General features: G+C 39.7%; 1 protein-coding gene across 2 annotated transcripts in view; it reads left to right on the top strand.

Moving 5' to 3' along the window:
• Positions 1-21,884, top strand: part of SULT4A1 (sulfotransferase family 4A member 1) — a 30,785-nt gene that overhangs the window by 6,903 nt on the left and 1,998 nt on the right. The window contains exons 2-7 of one of the 2 annotated variants that reach the window (XR_001556869.1): positions 8,970-9,100; positions 10,464-10,544; positions 10,658-10,784; positions 14,000-14,094; positions 16,778-16,916; positions 20,544-20,673. Coding sequence is in view for 1 of the 2 variants with exons in the window: in XM_015870044.1 (XP_015725530.1) it covers positions 8,970-9,100; positions 10,464-10,544; positions 10,658-10,784; positions 14,000-14,094; positions 16,778-16,916 (573 nt within the window). In the remaining variant the exon portion in view is untranslated. The remainder of the gene's footprint in view (positions 1-8,969; positions 9,101-10,463; positions 10,545-10,657; positions 10,785-13,999; positions 14,095-16,777; positions 16,917-20,543; positions 20,674-21,884) is intronic. The other variant, XM_015870044.1, reaches the window with a different exon arrangement.

Below are 21,884 nucleotides of genomic sequence, written 5' to 3'. Positions count from 1 at the left end.
CCATATATCAAGACATTGAAGATGTGTTATTGGAGATGGAACAAATAGTTCAGAGGAGGAAGAATTCTCTTGTTACCTAATAGGTATTGTTCAGTGTCCTGCAAATGTAGTATAATTGCCTTCCTACTTTGTAGTAGTGCAAAACTCAACCAGTTTGCTTTGTGAAAGCTGGCTCAGGAAAAGAACATGGAAAAAAGATTTTACTCTGTGTAAAGTATGTATTCTGGACATAAGTGAAATCAGTTTTGACTGGATTATATGAAAATGACCTCAAAAACTGAAGAATTAGGAAATTATGTAAATTGACCAAACAGTTATTCTTATTTTGTGTTAATATTCATCTTTCATAGTAAAGATGTTAATGAAAGGAAGCAAAATGCTTGAACATGGGACTGAACTGGATTAACCACACATGACCCTTCCTTCTTGTTATGCAGACTTTTATTAAATGGCTTTTCTCTTATTCCTACCAATTCCACTATAATGAACACTTTATACTGAGGTGAAGAAACTACTCCCTGTATGTTGTCTTTCTAACATTTCAGTCAAATGAGTGTGTACGCTTATGAGACCCACTGTGAGGAGAATGGGGTGTACCGAGGAACGTCGGGAAAGGAAGTGTACTGGGGACTGAAAGCATGGAAGGAAATTTTAACTAGCTGAAGCAGTGGATGGGACAGTAAAAGATAAAAAGAAAAATGAAAAGCGATGGAGAACCAACTAAGCAGAGATTTTTGTTACTAGATACCAAAACACATTTGTAATTTTAAAAATGCAGACTGATATTATCTGCTGTTACCCGCCCACTATTTATGGTGCAGGATGTGAAGGCCGTCATCCATTAGAAGGCTGCTTATTGTAGGGGAAGGAAACAGATTCACAACAAAAGGTTATGAGGACAACCTCAATGCAGGTTTCTGTTTTGGATGCACCATCCTGCCTTCGGATCCTATTTCAATCAGCAGAGCTCGCTGTGCTGCCCTGCATTTAGTCACAGTCCATATTCCAACACTGAAGAACAGAACATAGTGCTATAGTTGTCCTAGGAAATCAGTGACTCCAAGGATAACTAAGCACTTCTCTGTAACTTATTGAAGTCCTTGAGGGTGTATTTTAAGAACAATGACTTGTCATTACAGCAGTGTTCTCTTCTGCAATATTCTTTGGAACAGTGTTGTCACCCATGTGAAAATGGAGGGAAATGAGACCCAGTGTGGGGAATACGTTACTGGAGATTAAGCTGAGCTCCTGCTGGGGTAATGTATTAAGCAGTTTGGGTATCTTTTTCATATAGAGAATGAGACTACTAGAGGAAGCAGCAGGGCAGGATACAGCTGAGGTAAGACTGGGGTAAGGACCTGCACCTTCTTGACTATGCTCCAGGGAGAAGGTAGGATTTGAGAAATCTAGGGATACTCTGAGGAAAAACCATTGCCAGTTTACATGGCCATCATTTGCCAGATTATTTCCTCATGTTTGAGGTAGGATCTGCCCTGTACCATATGCTAGCCAATTGTAAGCACCCTTTTCTCCATGAATTACTGTCCTGGTGAGCCTACCCTTTGGTATGACTGCATGAGTCAACGTGCTCGTATGCTGTTATGAAAGGAGTTGTGTCTCTGGATTGTGAGGATTTTCAAAGAGTGAAGCCCAGGGAAAGAGGTTAACAACTGAATGTACCGGGTTGATTTTTGACCTGATCAAGTTTGGAAGGGGTAAAGAGGGATGTAATTCTGTCTGCCGGTGTGTGGTAAGGCAGGAAGGAAGAATGGAGCTTTAATTCATTTATCTTTTATTTTCACACTCCTTTCAGACTGGTTATACTGCTCATTTTTTCTTTCTGCTGCCTTATGCCATGGGAGCATGTTCAGTTTGGTGAGCAAAACAGAGAGAATTAATTGAAGAGTACAGATAGATGTCCTCTTTTATAACCATCTGCAGTAGCGCAGAATTTTAGTGTCCTTAGCTTGCTGCTTGTCACTTTAAGTACTGCCTGCAGAGCATTATGTGTGAATGCATTCTAGTATGTCTTCAGCAAAATTAGGTAGGTGAGTTTATGCCTAAAAAAGGATAAACTCCTTAGGCGAATTTACCTGATACAGTTTCAAGTGAACTGGGGCAACAGAACAGGAACTGTTCTGTTGGTGATGACGTCTAATACAGACATGAGCATCTACAGACAGGGAAATATATTACCAACATAGCTAAATCTTAAAGAGAATGTCCGCAATTAAAATACATATCCCCTTTGGATATCAGCTACCAACCAGCATCAGCTATCGGTGTAACAAAATCTGTAAGACGTAGTTATGGTGGAATCATGGATGTGGAGACAAGCTTGAAAACTCAAATCGTGACTCATCAGTCAGGAGACAAAGAGACAAAGCAGTGTTATCTTGTTCAAAATAGGGATTGAAAGCTGTCTGTGGACCTGACCCATAGTTTATAGTGCTGTTAGGCTGCACCTACTACTTGCGGCAGTTCCCATGGCTGTGAGGATGTTGTGGCTGGCTGGGATGGAAGGGAACTGCTTTTTGTGCCAGCTGTCCTTAACAAGAGGCCTGGGCTAGTTCCCATTGGGACAGGTTGTCCTAGGCATGGTTAGGATGCAGTGTTTAGGGAGCATGTGACTCAAGCTACTTGTTTCTGTTTTTTCAAGTCTAACACAGCGATCTACATGGATATGGGCCCAGCCTGCAACTCTTGTCCTTCCAGAGAACAGTCCCTGATGCATTTTATTTACTTATGTTGCTTTAGAATCCATCCTCCTAAAAGGTGTCAGTAGGCCTTCTTTGGAGCTGCTTCTGCTGCTGTTGGGAATGAAACACACCATATCACCTGCCTTCCACTATGACAGTGATGAAGTCTTTGTAGTCATTGTCTGGACTGAGATGCATCACATTTTGTTCTGCACTTCTCCTCCTATATTCTGTTGAGTAGTTAGTGTTCTAATGTAAGGGAGAATTGGGATTCAGACCATTTCTTAAAAACAGTAGTAATGCACAAACTGAAAATAATGCTGTTTTGTAACCAGTTTATTGAGGTATTGCTTAAGGGTACTGTTACATATAGAAGCAGTGTTTCTAATATATGTTTGTAATCGGTTCAGGGGTAGTGCATGTATTTATTTTGTTTGTTTTACCACACAGAAAGCATGTATTAGTTCTAAATAGAATACCATTTTCATAGTTTGTTGTTTACAGCCTCTGGTGATACACATTCAAAAGACATCTCAACCTAATGGACACATTTCTTTGTTGTCTGATGTAAGCCAAGTGAAAGACAAGATGAATATAGCTTAATGGTTTTGGGTTTTTTAAAGCCAATAGCTTCAAAAGAAAAACTGATTAATAAGTCTAACAACTAAAAACCCTACTTATTAAATATTATTGGAAATCATTAAGTTAATATTTGCTTTAAATCCAGTCTTATTTAAGCAGCTGCCATCAGATTCAAAAGACCTGTATTCAACTTCCTCGTGTTCCTCAGACTCATATGGCAGATGGCTATTGAATTTATGGACATCCATACCACATAAAAGGGACATTAATCTTAGAGGATAAGTTTTCAGTTATTTCTGAAAATCAAGCCTTTTAATCTGTATGGAGTAGGGCAGTAAAAAATATTGAATAAATAACATGAAAAAAAATCAGCTTTTATTCTAAACCATGAATCACATCTGGGAACAAAATGATTGGAAAATATGGTATCAAAGTGTATAAATATTTCTTATTATTAAAACACTGGTACAAATGAAAATCCATATTCTTAAGCCAGTTGGAATTCCACGAAGCAGGAGAACTAGTACACATCGATTTCAGGAGAGGTCAAGAAAAGATGCTTACTTTTTCTTTTTACTTTTTCTCTAATGGAAAGATCTGGTTTTCCCTCCACTATTGTAGGCTGAATCTGAATCTGCCATACTTACCTGCAGATATACATTGAAACTCAGAGCTCAGAATGTTGTGATTGGCATCAGAGTCCAAATGGAGGCCTGTATCTAGTGGTGTTCCCCAGGGTGGGTGCTGGGTCCTGTCTAGTTCAACATCTTTTTCAGTTACTTGAGGAGGGGATAATGGCCACCCTCAGCAAGTTTGCTGATGATACAAAGCTGGGTGGAATGGCTGACAAATCAGAAGACTGTGCTGCCATTCAGCGAGACCTGGAAAGGGTGGAGAGTTGGGCAGAGGAACCAGATGAGGTTTAACAAAAGCGAGCTTAGAGTCTTGCACCTAGGGAGGAATAACCACATGCACCGGTACAGGCTGGGGAATGACCTGCTGGAAAGGAGCTTTTCAGAGAGGGATCTGGGTATCCTGGTGGACAACAGGTTGGCCATGAGCCTGCAATATGTCCTGGTGGTCAAGAAGGCCAGTGGGATCCTGGAGAGCATTAAAAGGAGCATGGTCAGCAAGTCAAGGGAGGTGATCCTCCCCCTCTACTCTACTCTGGTCAGCCCTCACATGGAGTACTGTATCCAGTTCTGGGCTCCCTGGTACAAGAAAGACAAGGATAGAGCCCAGTGGAGAGCCACAGAGATGATAAAGGGTCTGGAGCACCTCACTTATGAGCAAAGGCTGAGTGGCCTGGGTCCATTCTGCCTTGAGAAAAGACTGAAAGGGGATCTCATTTATGTTTATAAATATCTTAAGTGTGGGCGACAAAGGGACATGGCCATCCTCTTTTCAGCAATCTGTGGTGACAGGACAGAAGGAAATAGCTCTAAGCTGGAGCATAGGAAATTTCAGACCAGTATGCAAAGGAGCTTCTTTACAGCAAGGGTGATGGAGCACTGGAACAGGCTGCCCAGGGAGGTGGTGGAGTCTCCTTCTCTGGAGATATTCAAGACCCACCTGGACACCTACCTGTGTAGCCTGCTGTAGGGGGCCTGCTTTGCAGGGGGGTTGGACTTGATGATCTCTGGAGGTCCCTTCCAACCCCTACAATTCTGTGATACTGTGAAACTGGTAAAAGAGGAGTTCGCTTGCAGGCAATTGTAAGAACTAGGCGGAGAATTGCTTTACAGCATTTACTAGACCAGTCTGTGACAGCTGAAATCTATTGATGACCAGAAAGTAGTGAGAGGAGGTGGAGAGCAGCTGCGCTACAGAGTATTTCTCCCTCCATACAAACAAAGTAATAACTGATTTCACAATTTTGTCTGCCTTGCTACACTGTCTAGTTGTTGCTGGAGCAGTTAGCTTTTTTGATAAGCATCTATGAGCTAACTTTACTAGTGGCGCTGAGGCATGGACCATGAAAAAGGATACAAATGATGAGTTCCTATTCGTTGCAGGGACTCCCGTAGAGAAGATTATAGTCTGGAATGACTCCTAAGTCCTTATTTCTGTGTATTGTTAGGCAGCACTGCAAAGGACAGTGCAACCCAGCAAACACAATTTCAAACTGCTATGCCTGGACTTCCCTTGTAGTTGCTCTTACAAAGAGTAGAAGTGCAGTTTCACAGATAATTTAGAAGGCTCTCCTAAAATCCTACCAATTCTGACCATAGTTTATCATCACCATTTCCTATCCCATCTCTTCCAGATACTATGTGATAAACTAGGGCACTGTTTCTCCTGAGACATTGCATAGACATAACAGAAGAACTTATCAGGGAAGAATGTTTCTCAGGTACAGTGCACTGAAGTTCCCCTGGTGCTGACTGGGTTCGTTGTAGTTGAAACTGAATAGACATAAATGACTTTGATATCTGTTTTGGCAGTATGACCTTGGAGCTAGCAGGGACTAGCAGGGACTTCCTCCAGGATGAAATGCAAATTTGCAGCAACTGAAAGAAGGAAGGGTGGAATTGATGGGTACTTATCAATGTTGCATCTGGTGCCTCATGCCCAAAGGCTGACAGATTAATCTGTCTGTGACTGTTAACTCTTTCTGTACCTTGACAGGTGAGGCATGCATGTACATGCTCGTGCATTCAGAAACAGAAGGAGAAGGTCTTTCATTTGGTTCAAGTATCCAATTTCTGGATGCTTTACAATTGGAGGCTATGCCAGAAAACTCGTTCAGTTTCCACAGTGACAAATTTAATAAACTCTGCAAGCCTCAGTCTAGGTCTGAGTGGCTCTGGGTGGCATGTGTACAGTACCCCAGATGGTTGGTTTTCCATCCAGCTCGTGTTCTCAGGGACTGCAAAACCCTGCCCTAGGAGCTAGGGTTGGAACTTGGGCTGCTGTTTGTCTGTTGTTAGGGTAAGCCAACATTTCTAAGCCATATGGGCATTCAGCTCTGTCAATATTTGTGATTTAGATTTGAGTTGTTCTTAATCATAGTGAAGATGTGAAGAAATTAAATATATTTAATGCTTTTATAAAGGCTTTTAGCTTTTTTGTTTGTTTTTTAATCAAAGTAATGTGTGTTTTTTTAAATACAGAAAATCAAGTTGATTATTATTTTTTATGATGGCTTTTGTGTGTGTTTTGTGTACTTTTGTGAGTGTGTGTTGGAGGCAAATGATAACAAAGAATGACAAGTAAAACAAAGAATCAGAATTCCCTCAAGAGTTAAATTTCTAGTTTTCAGTGGCATGGGTCTAGTTCATGTCCGTAGACCTAGTTGAAGTCCACAGATTTGAGCAGAACTAGCTAAGACCCCAGGGGCTTTGCTCCCCAGACTTCACCTCTTAGTTTTCTGGCTGACCTGGTGGAGAGATGGTAGGGAACATGCTTCTCTTCTGAAATTCCAGCAGTCCTGCCTCAGCATCCGTCCTGTATTGAGGCACCACAGAGATAGTGTCCTTTTGTCAAGGTTCAGCTGAGCAGGGAAAAACTGAGACACAGAAAGCACTGGTGTTGGTGTTTATCCCTAAACAGTTAGTCTTTTTCCTTTCAAGGAATAGGGTTGCTGTGATACAATTTTTCTTTACAAGCAGAATTGGAAATACAGAAATAAATTATAGAAAACCAGGATGTCTTCTGTCAGGATAAATATTTAATGAGAACAAGGGTTGTGCTCATTCCAAGTCACAAGGACTGATACTGAAGTACCATGTGTATGCTAATTTGAATATATAAAATACATGCTTGGATTTAAAAATGCAGAGTGAGCAGCTTCAAGGGCAAGTGTATATTAAGTCCCTGACAGCCACCTCTGTTTGTGATGATAATGTGAAAGTTTCTTTTTTTCCAAGCCATTTTAATTTACCCAACAATCAGTCAGGAAACACAGAAGTGTTGAAGTACTTATTCTCCCAAGCAATTCTTGGAGAGGTACTCTCTTTCGTACTGCGTCCAGGCCGTGTTCCATCTAAACAGTACCTACATGCATGATTTTTCTTTCTTTTCTTTTCCTCGCTGCCAGTTTAAATTAAAAAGAAAAAACCTGAATAATGATGCTTAGATTCTTATTTTGTTTGAGCAGCATGCAGGAGTTTGAGCAAAATGTGTTGCTGTGTATGATCATACTAGCTAACATGAGTTGCCTGGTGACTGTTACAAGTTACCTGCAACTTGGCAAGTTATTTGCAAACATAAATGGGACCATAAGGCATGATTTATGAATTTTTAGCTAATCTTTCCAAGGATATGGAGTAGATAGGGGGTCTCTTAATTACATCACTGATCTTGTCTCTTTCTATTCTTCCATCTCACCAATGCCTTTCTCTTTTTAATATCAAATATCTTTGAATTTTTGTTTGCCTGTTTGGTGAATTTCCTGCTGTCTAGATGTATATGCCTGAAGGTGAAATCAATTAAAATACATAGGCTGCTCAAAAAGTAATGCCTTCTATTTATTTCCATGGAAACTACAAACAGATTCAAAAAGCACAATAACAGTATTTGATAGAGCAAATTCTTGGCTACAAAGCACTACTTTTTGGCGTAGTAGCTACTGTTAGCTGATTTGAGCAGATAATCTGATAGTCTCTGAATTTCATGGTGTGACAGCAGTGCACAGCCATCTGGAACACAGCTTGACTTTCATGCTGCTGTCACCACTGCTGAAATGCACCATCCACTGCCTCACTGTGCTCACATCCACTGTTTGGTATCCATAAATGTTCAGCAAGCATCAATGAATGTCAATGGGTGCAGCTTTTTCTGCATGAAGGAATTCATTCACACACCTTCATTTCATGCACACTTCCATGTCAGACATAATTCTGTCAGATGGCAGCCCCTCTGCTGCCATCCGTCACACAGCAACAAAATGTAACAAAATATTGACAGGAAGGTTCAACCTCTACTGCCTTGTCACTATCATCTGCCCCTGATATCGTGGATCAAAATAACAAAATGGGAGGCATTGCTTTTGGAGCAACTTTTGTAGTTTCCCTGCTCAAACTTCTATTTAGAATACCTTCTAACTTTCCAAGCACATTCATTAAGGCTATCTTATCTGATGGTTGCTTTGTAAGTGTCTTCAGACTGGAGAGTGGTACATAACGGAGGCCTCTAAAGATTGTTTCTAACTCACTGTGCATTGATGCATTCATTGGTTTATCCGATCTATATAATGGAAGTATAAATAGACTTTCAAATAATTACCTAACAGTAGAATTGCCTACCATTTAGATAGAGGACACTGGTTGTTCCCCTGTACAGCCTCTAATGTATTTTGTGAACTTGAATGCCCTCTGTCTGCTTCACCTTTTTTTTTTTTTTATTCTTAAAACTGAAATAGTGAGATTTGCCTAACTAACATTTGTAGTGAAACCTCAGTATATGTAAAATGTTTTCCAATTCGCAGGTTAAAAGGATTGGGATACAGTAACATTTATATTTAAGTTACTGCTAAAGAAGAATCTCAGATAATTGATGTGATAGGAGATTGTCATGTATTTAAAATAAAGAGAGCAGACATACTACATTAAAACAGTGGCTATAGACTGAGATCAGAGCAGGCTGTTGAGGAAAAAGTTATGATTTCTTTGGGTCTGCTTTCATATGCTTCTGTTTAGATAAGGACTGTAATACAATCTCTTCTCTTTCATTGTTTGGTTTATGCAGGCACAGGCTTGCTACAGGAAGTGGTTTATCTAGTGAGTCAGGGAGCTGATCCAGATGAGATTGGACTAATGAATATAGATGAACAACTTCCAGTCCTAGAGTACCCTCAGCCTGGTCTGGACATCATCAAGGTACAATTTATTGCAAAGAAACTCACTTAGCATTTGGATATCTTTGTAGGCTCCATATTTATCACTTCATCTCATCCTATGTCCTTGTCCTTCTCATCACTGGACTTGTTCAGTTTGTTGGAATGATTCAGAGTGTTACTAGGTTATTTTGAAGTTGGTTTTATTAATCTTGATTATACTCTAATGCTTTAAAACTTTCTTAATGTCCTAATGCTTTCTTAATGTCCTAAATATATTGACAACAGATTCCTTGAATAAAAGAGTTCCGGCCCTACCTTACTGATGCAAGTAGAAGCTCTCCAAATGAGAATTATTTGCTCTGATCCGTTCCCTGAATCTGCAGAAGAACTACAAATACAGAGATCTGTAAATCTGTAGACCCTCTACTCTGAATTTGCACATACAGCTCCCTAAAGACTCAGGGTCTGTGGATCATCTATAGACTCTGCAGTGTAGTTAGAGGAGTTTGGAATATTTTGCATGAAATGACTTAGACGTTGTTAAGAATTACTCAGATTAGTGTCATGGCATATTAAGTGTAATCTTGTTGTTGCTCTACTTTAGATACAGGCCTGATCATTCCAAGATATGCAAAATGCTAGGCTCCATCTGAGAACTGCTAGAGTGCTTGCTGATTTAAGCTAGCTAAGGCTAGTATGGATAGATCTTTGTGACCCTAGTCTAATGAGACCTCAGTGGTATATCAACACAAATAAGTAAGAGCAATAGTGAGAGGTTTAGTCATTATGTATACTCTCTGCTATCTACTTGATCCAGTAGTAGTTTATACAGCTTTTAACCACTGGAAGATGATCTGTATCATAAGACAATTTTTTTTCCCCCCACAAATTATGATAGGAAAATACCTTTAAAAGTATTTATATGCTTAGATAAACCTTTGCATTGTCTGGGTCTAATTCAGAGGCTAATATAAGCTCAGGATTATAATTTTGAAGTTGAAAAATTAAGGGTAGGGTGTTTTGAAGCCATTCATTCAGCACCTCTAATGTTATTCACTGAATTTTAGTAAGACCATCAGTGAAAACAGAGTCCGTTTTATGCTAAGAATCTTCAACCCTTCTAGTCTTCCTGAGAGGATCCTGCAAATTGGAGTAGTTTCAAAGCAAGCAAGCAAATAAATAAATAAATAAAAAAGACAACAATTTCTGCACATATGCATTATCCACCCTTTTGATTTAAGACAGATGAAATTCCCTGACCTAATTGCTAGTCCAGACCCCTTTTAATTTAAGAAGTTAATTTCTGCATGTGACTCAGTAAAGTAAAGGACATTAGTTCAGGACAACTCAAGATGTGCCAAAAAATAATACAATGTGAGAAATGTTTCTTTGCTTTATTTTAGGAACTGACATCTCCTCGCCTCATAAAAAGCCACCTACCATACCGTTTTTTGCCTTCAGACCTCCATAATGGCAATTCAAAGGTAAAAACTAATTCATGCTTGTTTAACTGAACCAGCAACAGTTGTTTATGTCCTCAGGGAAATGGAAAAAACAAGCAAACTTTCATTAAGATAATTTCCCTTCCTTGTCATAGGTAATATACATGGCTCGCAACCCCAAAGACCTGGTGGTGTCTTATTACCAGTTTCACCGCTCCTTAAGGACCATGAGCTACAGAGGAACATTTCAGGAGTTCTGCAGAAGGTTTATGAATGACAAGTGTAAGGAGTGATTCTTTCTGCACATGTTGTTACATGTTTATTTTCATCTCTGCAAGTATAAAAAAGATAAAGATGCAGCTGTTTCATTAGTACTGCAAGGAGGTTGCTAGTGATACAGTGCTGCATGAACTTAGATTTGTCCTTGCAAACTGTGGTCATACCTTGTAAATAATTGTCTTTCAGTATTTGACCCTGTGGGATCAGTTGTGTTCTACTTCACTCAGGTAAATTCTAGTTTGTATGAGACTGAGCTCATGCAATATATCAGTAGGAGTACATTAGTAAGTTGGTGGACCCCTGTAAGAAGGTAACTGTAGGCTGAATATATACTACTGTAATGTGACTTGTGTTACAACAGCTCATCAGCTGCTTGCTCAGTAACTCCTGTAAGGGCTGTTTCATTATATACCCACCCACTGTGTTCCCTTCAGGCTGCACTACCTTAAGTAGCTCCATTGCACGAACTTACTAACCTTACAGGGAGTGAAGGCTTGTGTTCTCATGTAACTAGCTGTCACTGAGCCTTTTGCCAATGGATTGCCATGCTTTGTAGCTAGCAAGATCAAAAAACAGAACAATGCGTTTTTTTTACTCTCTCTATAAAATCTTTATGTACCCTAATGTGATACTAAGAAGTCACTGGACACCTTGGTCTGCTCTGAGACCAGGATCTCTTCTAGATCCAGTGCAGAAAATGTTATTTCGATCTGGATTTTGGAAGACTTGATGCTAAAGAAGCTGTGTAATACTAAAGAGAAGATAAAGGTAAAAGCCTGCCAATGGGGATTAGTTAACAGGCTTTATAATCCTTACCACTTTCTTTTGTGCAGGAGGGTAAATCTCCTTCCATTCCCAACCCACCTTCAACTTTTTCTTCTGCATTCCCTGAGAATGGGAATCTTGTCTGCAACCCATAAGCAGGAGCTTCTGCATTGGAGACATATTAAAGATGGGTTCTTCTAAGTTGGGAGGAAGGTTCTGCATTCTTTGTCATGCAAATATCCCAGGAGCTATTTAGAACTTTATCTTATTGCAGCTGTGCGATTTGTCATAACCTTCTGGAGTCAGTTAAGCATCGCAGCGTGTTCTGTGTCCATAATTATGCAAAGTGAGTGTGTTGCAATACAGTAAATATAGCACTTATTTAAGTGTTTCCATCTCATGGAAGCAATATAGAAACAAAAAAAGAATAAGCATTCAATGTAGTGCAAAAGGGAGAAGCACTAAATCCGAATGACGCAATCCCATTCTTTTTCCCCCTCCTTATATCTGTCTGTCTGGAAGCAGATTCAGTACTTGTTAGCTCTTGAATGGGGGATTAATCTTGAATATGCTAATTTGTGACACTACCCTCTGGAGCTTAAAGGAATTTCTTATATAAAATGCAGGTAAACTCTGCTAGCATAACGCTAACAGGTTCTTGCCCTGTGCAGTTAAGAGCAGCTATAGGAAAAGGGTTTTTTGCCTTACTGATGTGTAAACTTCATGCATTAATTTCTTAGAAATGATGTTTAATACTTTTCTGAAGTTGCTTTGTTGTAAAGATAAAAATGTCAGAAAATACTGAGAAAATGTGAAGAACTGCTTGCTGTATTTGCTTAGCTTCTGCCTTGATTATCTGAGATACTTTGAGGAACTTAGCACTGTGCAATTGTATCCAAGAAGGTATCCTGGGATACATTAAAAAGAGCATGGCCAGCAGATCGAGGGAGGTAATCCTCTTCCTCTATTCTGTCTTGGTGTGGCCACATTTAGAGTACTATGTTCAGTTCTGGGCACCCCAGTTCAAAACAGACAGGGATCTCCTAGGAGGAGTTCAGTGGAGGGCCGCAAAGATGATAAAGCTTCTGGAGCATCTGCTGTATGAGAAAAAGCTGAGTAACCTGGGTCTGTTTAGCCTAGGGAAAAGAAAACTGAGAGAGGGATCTGATACATTTTTCTAAATAGCTAAAGGAAAGTGGGATGCAAATGGATGAGGCCAGGCTCTTCTTGGTGATCTCTAGTGGTAGGACAAGGAGTAATGGCCTAGAACTTGAATGTAGGAAGTTTCATACAAACATGTGGAGAACTTCTTTATAGTAAGGGTGTCAGAGCACTGGAACAGGTCACCCAGAGAGGTTATGGAATCTGCTATGGAGACCCATGTTGACATCTACCTGTACAACCTGTTGTAGTGTACCTTCTTTAGCTGGAGAGCTGGACTCAATGTTCTCTTGAGGTTCCTTCCAACATATGCAATTCTGTGATTCTGTAGAGCATTACTCCTTTGTTTTCCTTTCTGTAAATGTTGGCAGCAAAAATACTCTCTAGATAATAAATGCCACTGTCAGTAACTCAGATACGCACAGAGACAGACAAACCAGTCCAAATGTGGACTTTATCAGAGAAGTGGAAAATAAAGCAGGAGAAAATTGAGGGGGTTGAAGCTTTCATTAACCAGTGCCTCAGCAGTGCTGTGAACATGGGCCCTCCTGGTGTACCACCTTAGATACAGTGTCTGAGACCATGTTCTGGCAAACCTATGTAGTTTGCATGGAAATGCTAAGAAAGTAACAATGGAAGATAATAGGTCTTAGATTTTAGAGGAAGTAAAAGATGTAATGATAAATAGAATATTCTATTGGTACATCTTTAGTATTCTGAGAATGACAGTGAAGCAAATTAATATGTGTATTTCTTCAATAGTTGTGTAATAAAGAAAGGATAGTGGTTGTTCGTCGTCCACCACAGGAGATGCTTTATGGAACTTTCCTCTATATATAGCTTTCCACTATGTAAGTTGTATATAGCTTTGAGTGATGGAAGGTGGAGTGTGATAACACCAACTGCAGGGTTTCTCATGGGTCAGAGCCACTGAAAGTTTTCCTTTTACAAATATATCTCTGTAATTTTTATATTGGCTCAACTTCGGTGCAGTAGTCAGGCATTACTGAGCTCCAGAGAAGGCCCATAGTGAGATATGGTTGCACTTTCAGTTGAATATTTTTTTCTTTTGGGTATGTTAGCTCTTTTGAGTATTCCAAACTGACAGAAATGCTTGTTTTCAATTAAGTTAGTCGCTGTGCATTGTGATGGAACAAAACCAGACAGTTCTCTTAGGGCTGTGAACCACCCTAATTAATTTAGTCTTCTCATTTTTACATTTTTGAAGGGGAATTATTAACAACAGTATTCATTTTTCCTCATGCCAATCATAATATCTTCTGTATTCATAGTAGGATATGGTTCGTGGTTTGAACATGTCCAGGAGTTTTGGGAACATCACATGGATGCCAATGTACTTTTCCTCAAGTATGAAGATATGCACAAGGTAGGTTAGATGTAAATGTTGGGTCAGCTGTGGGAGCACAGGTGAGAGTAATCTAGCTGTGCTCCTGGAAGGGGTGGACTTCAACTCCACCTCCTCTGAGACCTCATTTAATGGCTGACCACCACTGAGCCAGCATCTCTTGGAGATTGCTCCCCAATTGGAGACTACCTCAGCTTTCCGGTCAAGGCATTGACATTGGTGAGTTTTCTTTACTAATAATTACCTTTGTCTATTTACCACCATCTTGGTCAACATCTTTATATTAGCCACCTTTACATTTGGCGAGCCAGCCAGGAGCCTGTGGACACAGGAAAAGAGATGTCTTTCTTGTGGAATATGTTTAGCTGGTTCAAGAGGGAGAAGGCCACTCCTTTAGGAAAGATCCTTCCTGGGCAAATCCCAGGATTCATGGGATCCCCATATTTCCAACTTGCGACTATTATTGAACAATGGGGTCCCTTACGGGTGGTGGACAACATGTCCCCATTCCGTTTAACTGAATATTTTCAAGGATTACATAAGGACATACTTATTACTAGAGAAAGACAAATGGCCGCATCTATAGTAGCCTGGCCCTTACTAACCGCTTTAAATCAGGCCGAAATGAGATCAAATGATATTAAGCACGCAAATGAATTGTTAAAGGCCCGTATTGAAAAATTGGAGGGTGAGATCAATCTATTGACAGGAAAAAAACCGTCATTTTCTTCCTCCAACCCTCAAATTAGATACATTTCATTTAATGACGATCAAGATCCTGAAGAAATGAATCAAAATAAGATCACTAAATCTGATCTAGAAAAACCATCTGAGACGGACTCACTAGAAGTCCGTCCAGTAATAACTCAAAAAACAAAGAAAATTCAAGATCGACCAGCAGGAGTGCCTCCTGATCAATGGCCCCCTGCCGAATCTGTTTTACATGTAACAGCCCGTCCATATACGCCTACTGAACTAGGAAACCAGCCCCGCGAACTTCTCGGGCAGGACCTGTTAGGGTATCCCGGAAACAAATGTTTAATGATCTGCTCCGGGCAGGCGTTCAGTTTTCAAAAATTGATGGGCAGCCCAATCAGGTTCTCCTTCAGTTGTGGAAGCAACTGTGGAAGCAACTGAAGGATGAACAAAAATTTCAGAATAAACCCAAAAGGCCAGGGATAAGATTTATAGAGCGGCGACCAACAACAACATGGAATTTAGAAGATTTTATAGTTCCAAATAGGAAAAAGAAGCCACCTCAGGTGCCTCGGGTTATGACACCGGAGGTATCGGAGGTAAAAGACTTGAATCTGGCTCAGTTCATGGCTTGACGAGGGATGTCAGTCCTCCTAGGGCCTCTAGACGGGACCGGAGGCCCTATGTGGAACTGACGATATACTGGTCCCGAAAGAATATACAGAAGGTTATGGCCCTAGTTGATACCGGGGCAGAGACATCTATAATATATGGAGACCCAACTAAATTTAAAGGCAAATTAAGACTCCTCCTCTGGTGCCAGATATAGTTATACAGCCACAGATATCTGGCCAGAGGGTATGGTATTGGCAGCCAGGGCATAATCCGGTACAAGCAGAAGTATTGACCCAAGATAAGAATACGGCCTGTATCTTGCCCTCCTAGTACCCTTGAAACATTTGTATTACTCTCCCTAAGACTCTAAGCCTCTAGGACCATCACAGGACCATTACTCTGGACTGATGAAACGCAGACGGACCTGCACTTCAAGATGATTTGTCTCCGGTAACATCTATCAAGCACTGGCCCATGGAAGATTATGAACACCCATCAAATCATCACTCAAATTATATCGACATTTATGGCAATGGGAAAATTGTATCAGCATCGCATTGGGTCTCTGTAATAGGGAAAACTCACCTAATCATTGGTTCATGCTGTGAAGGGGTGGAGTGTATGGGAAATCACAGCTTGAACCTCTGATTAATCAGCTGAGGCAAGTGTTGGGTCAGCTGCGGGAGCACAGGTGAGAGTAATCTAGCTGTGCTCCTGGAAGGGGTGGACCTCAACTCCACTTCCTCTGAGACCTCATTTAAGGGCTGACCACCACTGAGGCAGCATCTCTTGGAGACTGCTCCCCAGTGGAGACTACCTCAGCTTTCCGGTCAAGGCATTGGCATTGATGAGTTTTCTTTACTAATAACCTTTGTCTATTTACCACCATCTTGGTCAACATCTTTATATTAGCCACCCGTACAGCAGACATAGGATGAACCCAGCTCCTGTGTCTGAACATCCAAAAAGACAAGAGCAAGGTAGAACTCAAAGCAGAATTAGTGTACAATTTCAGCTTGTATTTTTCTTGTACTTTCTGACAGAAGATGCAGTGAAGCAGAATAGTTAATAATTTAGTGGCAATGACTTGAAACCTGTGATTTGGATAACATTTTCATTCTTAACTGCACACTGAGGGATGCTGCTGAAAGCTGGTAGAACCACAGCATCTTTCTGCTTCCTCCTTGTCCTCTTCTAATTACTTGGAGTGTGTGGGCTTATTTTCAGCAAATTAGAAGGTGGCAGCATTTTAAGACAGTGATATTTCTGGAATTTCTGCATTGGTATTTTCCCCATTCATCATGGTGTAAATCGTTTTGTAATATTGCAAATCATTTTATAAATTCACTTGAAATATTGCAAAATAAACTCATCTTTAAATGCTCTCTTACAGGACTTGGCAACAATGGTTGAACAACTGGTGAGGTTCTTAGGAGTTTCTTATGACAAAGCACAGCTGGAATCTATGGTGGAACACTGCCATCAACTCATTGATCAGTGCTGTAATGCAGAAGCAGTTCCTGTTGGCAGGGGTATGTTTAAAAGCCACAGTAAAAATCTTAAGAGTGGAAGTTGAAAAAAGCAACTGACAGCTTAGTAACCTTCAAGATATGTTAAGGTGTTGGCAGAATGTTGATACATAGATGATGAGAGGAACCTGATTTTTGGTGTAATTTTGGGAGTTGTTTTGTAATGAAGATAGAAATGACTAAAAAGAACAGAAACATTCAAGATCAACAGCTTATATTCAACACCATCAAAACTGTTCTGTTCAAGAAGATAAGATGACTTTGGCTTACTTCAACTGATTAAGCTATTGATGATGAGAAGACCTCTTAGCTCCTTCTGACATTTGGAAAGTCAAAGCCATAAAATTTCTTAGTTTGTCCTGGCTTAAAAACCCTTGTGTTTCATTGTATGAGATCCTCTGGAATAACAGGTAATTCTAGTTTGAAGTCATCAAATGACAAGAACATGTAGTTCTTCTCATGTGCTTTTTTCATTGTTTGCCTTGGCTGTCTAAAATGTGTTTAGCTTATAGATGTTTGTTCTTGTGAGGCCTTTCTGCAGGAATCCAAAGTGCCCTTTGGTCTAGTAAATCTGTCCTTTGACAGTGTCAAGAAATCAAGTATTTTCTAATTCTTATTTCTGATAAGTGTAGAAGAGTAAACTCAAGAAGCCCCCTCAACTTATTTAATGTAGCACTTAACAACTGTTTGAGGGCTTAAGAACATGATGGAGAATTCCTGTGTCAGCTTCACAAGCACCCTTGTGAAGTACTGAAAGTGACTGCAAACTGACAAAATCATTTCAGCCACTGATATAATTCAACTTTAACTGGAACTTTTTGTTCCTTCATTTGTCTGTCTGTGGCCACGTTACCACTTTTTGTTACAGCATCATACGTAAACCTTCTGCTTATCATGGCCACATAGTCTTTTCAGTGGAAGCCGTTTAAAGGTTATAGTCCCTTACCTGGGCAGCGTGACCTGAATACTCTGTTCTTAGGTTTCTGTATAGAAGCCCTTTCCACATTATTTCTCTCAGCCAGTCTTCTTGTTTTCTGCAAGTTTTCTTAACTCTAATTTTTGTAAGTATTTTCAAATCTCTGATAAAAACATCAAATATCATCAGTCCTTCTTGACTACTTAAGTTAGCCAGTTGCTTATTCATTTATCATACATTTTATTTATTAACATGGAGCTTGCTGCCAGTACTCCTCCAAGCTGCTTCCTCATTTCCCTTCAACAATATTGGAGGAGAAAAAAGTGTGAAAAAGCTAATGGATCATGATAAAGACAGGGAGATTACTCAGTAATTAACATCATGGGCAAACTTGGGGAAAATTAATTTATTTCCAATTAAAAACTGAGTCTGAAATGTGAAACAAACCAGAGAACACCTTTTTCTCATGACCTTTCTTTCAAGTCTTGGCTTCAGTTCTCATTATCCCACAGCTGAGTACCACAGGGGGAATGGGGAGCCCATTAACAACAGTTACTTTCTGCTGCTGTTTCCTCTTCAGACTTTTCCTCTGCTCCAGTGTGGGGGTCCTTCCCACAGGACACAACCTTTCATGAATTGCTCCACTATGGGTGTTACCATCAGGCTGCAGTTCCTCAAGAACCATTCCACCATGGGCCCTCGCTGTTGGGTACAGTAGTTCAGGAAGAAACTCTACAGCGTGGATGACTCATAATAGGCTTCACCATGAAAACCTACTTCATCATGGTCCTGTAGGCTGCAGGGGGACAACCTGCTTCACCATGATCTTTTCCATGTACTTGCAAGAAGATATCCACTGCAGCATGTGGAACGGAACAACACTTCCTTCCCACTCTTTTTTTCCTCACTTTGTGTTGGTTCTCTTATATGTTTCTACCTCCTCTCTTTACAGCTGTCTCACAGCTTTTACTCCTTAAATATGTTCTCATAGAGGCACTGCCAGCTAATGGTGCTCAGCTTTGGCCAGTGATAAGTCTGCTTTGGAGTCATCTGGAACTGATTCTGTCCAATGTGTGAAGCAGCTCCTCAACTCTTCTCACAGAAGCCACCTTTGCAGCTCCCTCAAACCTGTCTGTGTAAACTCAATAGAACATAATTGTACTAAAAAACACTAAAATCACACGCCTTAAAGAAAGTCTATTGTATCTTTGCAATCACCTTTAATCAGACTGTAATCAAATGAACATTCTGTCAGGTTTGTGTGAGAGGATCTGTTTCCCATGAAAGCAGGTTTACTGGTATTCAGTACTGCCTTTGTCTCTCTTGGCAGAGCTTTATGCCAGTCTTGATCCCCCTGCCCATACTACAGTCAGAGTAATTGACCCTCGGTAATTTTTATTGTGTGCATGTCGTAATGTACTTTTCAGAATGTCATACTTTAAAAAAGCCATTTTTATCTAAAAAGCCTTGCTTTTATCTGTGAATTTGTGAACCTGGCATGGAGAGGTTGTTATTTTGTAGAAGCTGTACACTCCAATTGTTACTGGAAACTGAACTTCTATGAGCAGTTCTGTGACTGTGATATGGCACCTCTTTTGCCCCAGTGTAGTTAGGTTATGGTAAATGATGAGTGCTTGAAATAAATCTCTCAAGATTGCGAACCTGAGATAAAATTCTGGTAAGGACAAAGGACTGTAGCTTTACTGAAAGACCTCTAATTTTCAGTAGATCATTCACCACACAGTGTGTTTTTCTGCTCTTAGATATCTTAACTCTCATCCTACTCTCCCCCTGCTTCTTCAAACTGAAAATTCAGCATGTAACACAAGCTGCATTTTGTGTCAAAACCACAGGCCATCTCACAATAAAATTTTACAGCAGGTTACCTGTCTGATTACCAGCCCATTTCTTGGCTGTGAAGACAAGATAAAAAAATGAACCTTGTAAGGCATCCTGAGCATCTTAGAGTTTCAAGCAAGATTTTGCAAACAACAGAGCCATATTCTCTGTTCAATTATGTGAAGTAACACAGAAACCTAAGTTTGTACCTTAAAGATCTGTGAAGCAGCACCACAGCTACTTGCTGTGCACAGCTAAAATCACTCCTTCTTGTCTAATAAAAGCTGGAAATGCAGTTGTGAAAGGAAGGTGAGACTGTCATATCAGAAAAACCAGAGAAAAGGGAATAGAGCTGCTGCTGAGGACTTCAACAGGCAGAAAGGTCAGCTACTGTCCCCACTGCCCAGTTCATCCACACAAGTGTGGTATTGCCTGCTTTTGTTGCACGCACGCTTCCATATGCAGTGTTAGTGTTCTCTGCTTTGTAGTAGAGCCTGCAAACCCTCAAAGGCCTGAGCCTCTTATTCTTACCTTCTACAAATCTTTCCAAAAGATCCCTCTGTTTTGTGATGCAGAAGGAAGGTAGTTACTACAGCAAATTGAATACGTTGTGTCATTTGCTCTATGTGTGCTTTTTATTAAAAATATTCTTATTTTGTATTTCTTTTGTTCACTGTCTTTGGCTTTTACAATATTTTGTTACTTCAGAATGTAGCTTCATTAAAAGAGCTTTGTTCTTTTGTTCGTTTGTGTGACAGAATTTTGGCAATAACATGACAGCTTATTGTAATTTGTTTCAAATATTTTTGATTTGTTATTAGTTACATTTACTTTATTTTGCTTTATTTTAGTTCTTCATTTTTTTTTCTTTATAGCACATTGATCTTTACTCTGAAGATAACCCTGAGCTTCTGTGAAAGCAGAAAAATGATTAGATATATTACTTATATTTGACTCATATCACATCATAGTTTACACAGTTGCATGATTCAAATCATAAACCAGGTGGGTGACTTTTTTTGACATCCTATCCATTCATATGGTAACAAAGAACATGTTACAAATAATCTACTGCATATGGCCTTTATAATACCTATAATTTGTTTATATGTGTTTTTAGGGAGATTCAGAAATTAAAAATTTATCTTTCCTAAGCAGCAGAAGAAAATGTTTTATTAACATTATTGAAATGGAAATACAGGCTTTTGTGCAATTATAGTTGCCAGAATAAAACTGATTTTCATCATCAGATATTTATGGTTGCAGGAAATGTTGAAACTGTCTGTTTAATAAAGGACAAATTTTGCAGAAGAAATACATATGATGTATTTTCTTTAACTTTCATGTTCTTTTGCCCTTTGGATCCTGAAAGCAAACAGCAACACTGTCATACCTTTGAGAGTTATAGGGCAATCCTGGCTTCATAAATGGTCGTTGCTACACATACTGCTTCATTGTGTAAATGTGTAATTTACTGAAGTTTCAAACAGTTTTGTCTTTGGGCTTAATTATAGAGTTGGTGCATAAAAGCAATGGTAATTAAATGGGTATCCTTTGTATGCATCAAATGCATAATTAAGTTCCCTGCATGTAGTGTTGCTCTTGCTGTTATGATTAAACTCAGTGGTAGCACAATCTCAGTTTTCCTTTCATTTATTCTAGCTGAACGAGCCTGGATTTTGTCTTTATTTATACCCAACATCAGTGAGATGCCAGCAAATAACCCTGACTGACTGTGCTGTAAATAAAACATATTGCAAAGAATCAGCACCTAAGGGAGCTGTAGCCTTTGACTGGTGTCTTCAGCAGCGTCAGCAAGTTATATTACTAGCTGGCTTCAGTATGCAACACTCCATACACTGGGAAAGTGTTCAGTGTCCATAGCACATCCACTGAAAGCTTGCTGTTCCTTACGTACAAAATTAAATGGCACAAACTGGGTGTATGGTGCACATTCTTTTCAGTGGATATAATTTAAGTATTCATATTTAACAAATTGTTGCTCTCAGTTTCAAAAAACATGAGGTGATCTGTTGAATTAATCTTTAAATGAAAAATAACAGAAGTTTGCTATGCTAAAATTTAATCAGTATTCAATAATCTGTTTCGTGCTATGTATTCTATGCACCTTTTGGATAGTTTTCCAGCCCATGTATGGTAAAGGCGCAGTCATTTTGAAATGCGTTGTTAGGTGATGGGATTATTAAAGGTCCGTT

Source organism: Coturnix japonica, chromosome 1 (genome assembly GCF_001577835.2).
Source record: "Coturnix japonica isolate 7356 chromosome 1, Coturnix japonica 2.1, whole genome shotgun sequence".
Taxonomy (NCBI): Eukaryota; Metazoa; Chordata; class Aves; order Galliformes; family Phasianidae; genus Coturnix; species Coturnix japonica.
Note: the sequence above shows the minus strand (reverse complement) of the source record. Positions and strands in the feature narration are given on the sequence as shown.